Source organism: Saprolegnia parasitica (assembly GCF_000151545.1).
Source record: "Saprolegnia parasitica CBS 223.65 unplaced genomic scaffold supercont2.328, whole genome shotgun sequence".
NCBI lineage: Eukaryota > Oomycota > Saprolegniomycetes > Saprolegniales > Saprolegniaceae > Saprolegnia > Saprolegnia parasitica.
The window spans coordinates 1-1,188 of NW_012156722.1; the positions used below are offsets into that span (position 1 = coordinate 1).

At 60.4% G+C, this 1,188-nt stretch overlaps 1 protein-coding gene across 1 annotated transcript; it reads right to left on the reverse strand.

The window, feature by feature from the left end:
• Nucleotides 1-81: 81 nt before the first annotated feature.
• SPRG_16589 (hypothetical protein) lies at nt 82-788 on the reverse strand (the record flags this gene model as incomplete). The annotated part of the gene is made up of 2 exons (XM_012355893.1): nt 82-589; nt 637-788. 2 exons carry the CDS (start codon nt 786-788, stop codon nt 82-84), a joined length of 660 nt encoding a protein of 219 aa, XP_012211283.1.
• Between the last annotated feature and the right edge of the window lie 400 nt (nt 789-1,188).

Consider the following 1,188-nt stretch of genomic DNA (forward strand, 5'->3'; position numbering starts at 1 on the left):
GTGCAGATTGGCCTCGAGCCCGTTCAAGCTGCTCTTTGCCTTGGTGCCTACGGTCAGTTGATGCATGTGTGTGCAAGAGAATCATGGCGTACCGTGGCGCGCTGGCAGGGCGACGAGAAGGCCGGGAAAGAACTGCTTTTGGCGCAATAGGACTTTGGTATGGCGTAATACCTGCAGCGCGTCGAGAGGCGGCGCCGGAAGCGGCTTCTTTGGCGCGTCTTTGGCGACCAATTGCAAGAGGACGCTGCGGAGGTAAACGGCGACTTCGAGCACATGAACCTCGGTCTTTGGCAGCTCAATGAAGCGCCTGGGAGGCAGCGCCGCAGGAGACGACGCAGCGGGCCGCGGCGACGCGCGAGGCGACAGTCTCGGCGAGATCTCGGGAATCTGCAGCCGCATCACAGTTGGCTTTCGCTGCTGCTGCGCCAGCTCTTGTAAAAAGGTGTGGGTAGGCGCCGCAAATGCGACGAGCGGGCCGTAGACGACAGGGTCCATGCGCCGCAGGAGCAGGTCGACCATGGCCATCGCAACGAGTGCTTTGCCCACACCGTGGTACCAGTGAAGCTCGTCCAGCGACGTGTGCATGTACCTAGAGTGGACCTATCATGCCACATGTCATATGACGTGGCAGCATACGCTTCCAGAGAGGAAAACACTGCGAGGTGGTTGTTCTCGGTTGTCGATGCTTGGAGCTGCCAGTGGGGCGCGTCCACAGCCTCGAGACGCGTAATCTCATACCCGACGTTGGCGCCCCGCGGGCGCAGCGGGAGGCCGTCATGGTCGTCCATCTGCCGCAAGTGAATATAATTGTTTATTCCCTTGACCTGCGGTTTCGCGTGGGTTTCACTTGAAATTATAGTGCATGTCGAGCCCACCGCGCACGCCGACGCGGCCGACAGCCCTCCCGATGACAGTGGGGCCGCGTGAGTGGGAAAAATCACTCACGATCAAGTGTCGCTTCTGCGGCGGCCCTAAATGCAAGCGCTGCAGCGAGCACACCGCGCTCCTCAAGACGGACAGTCCGGTCGCGGGGCTTCACGCCGACTGGGTGACCGACTCGATCTTGGGCATGATGCGCCCGTCGTCTCGACTCATGCAGACGTACCGCATCGCCGATCAATTCCAACGGTACCGCATCTTGTCATTTTCTATTGGCTCACGGCGACATCTAGCCTCAAGATCAAGGCC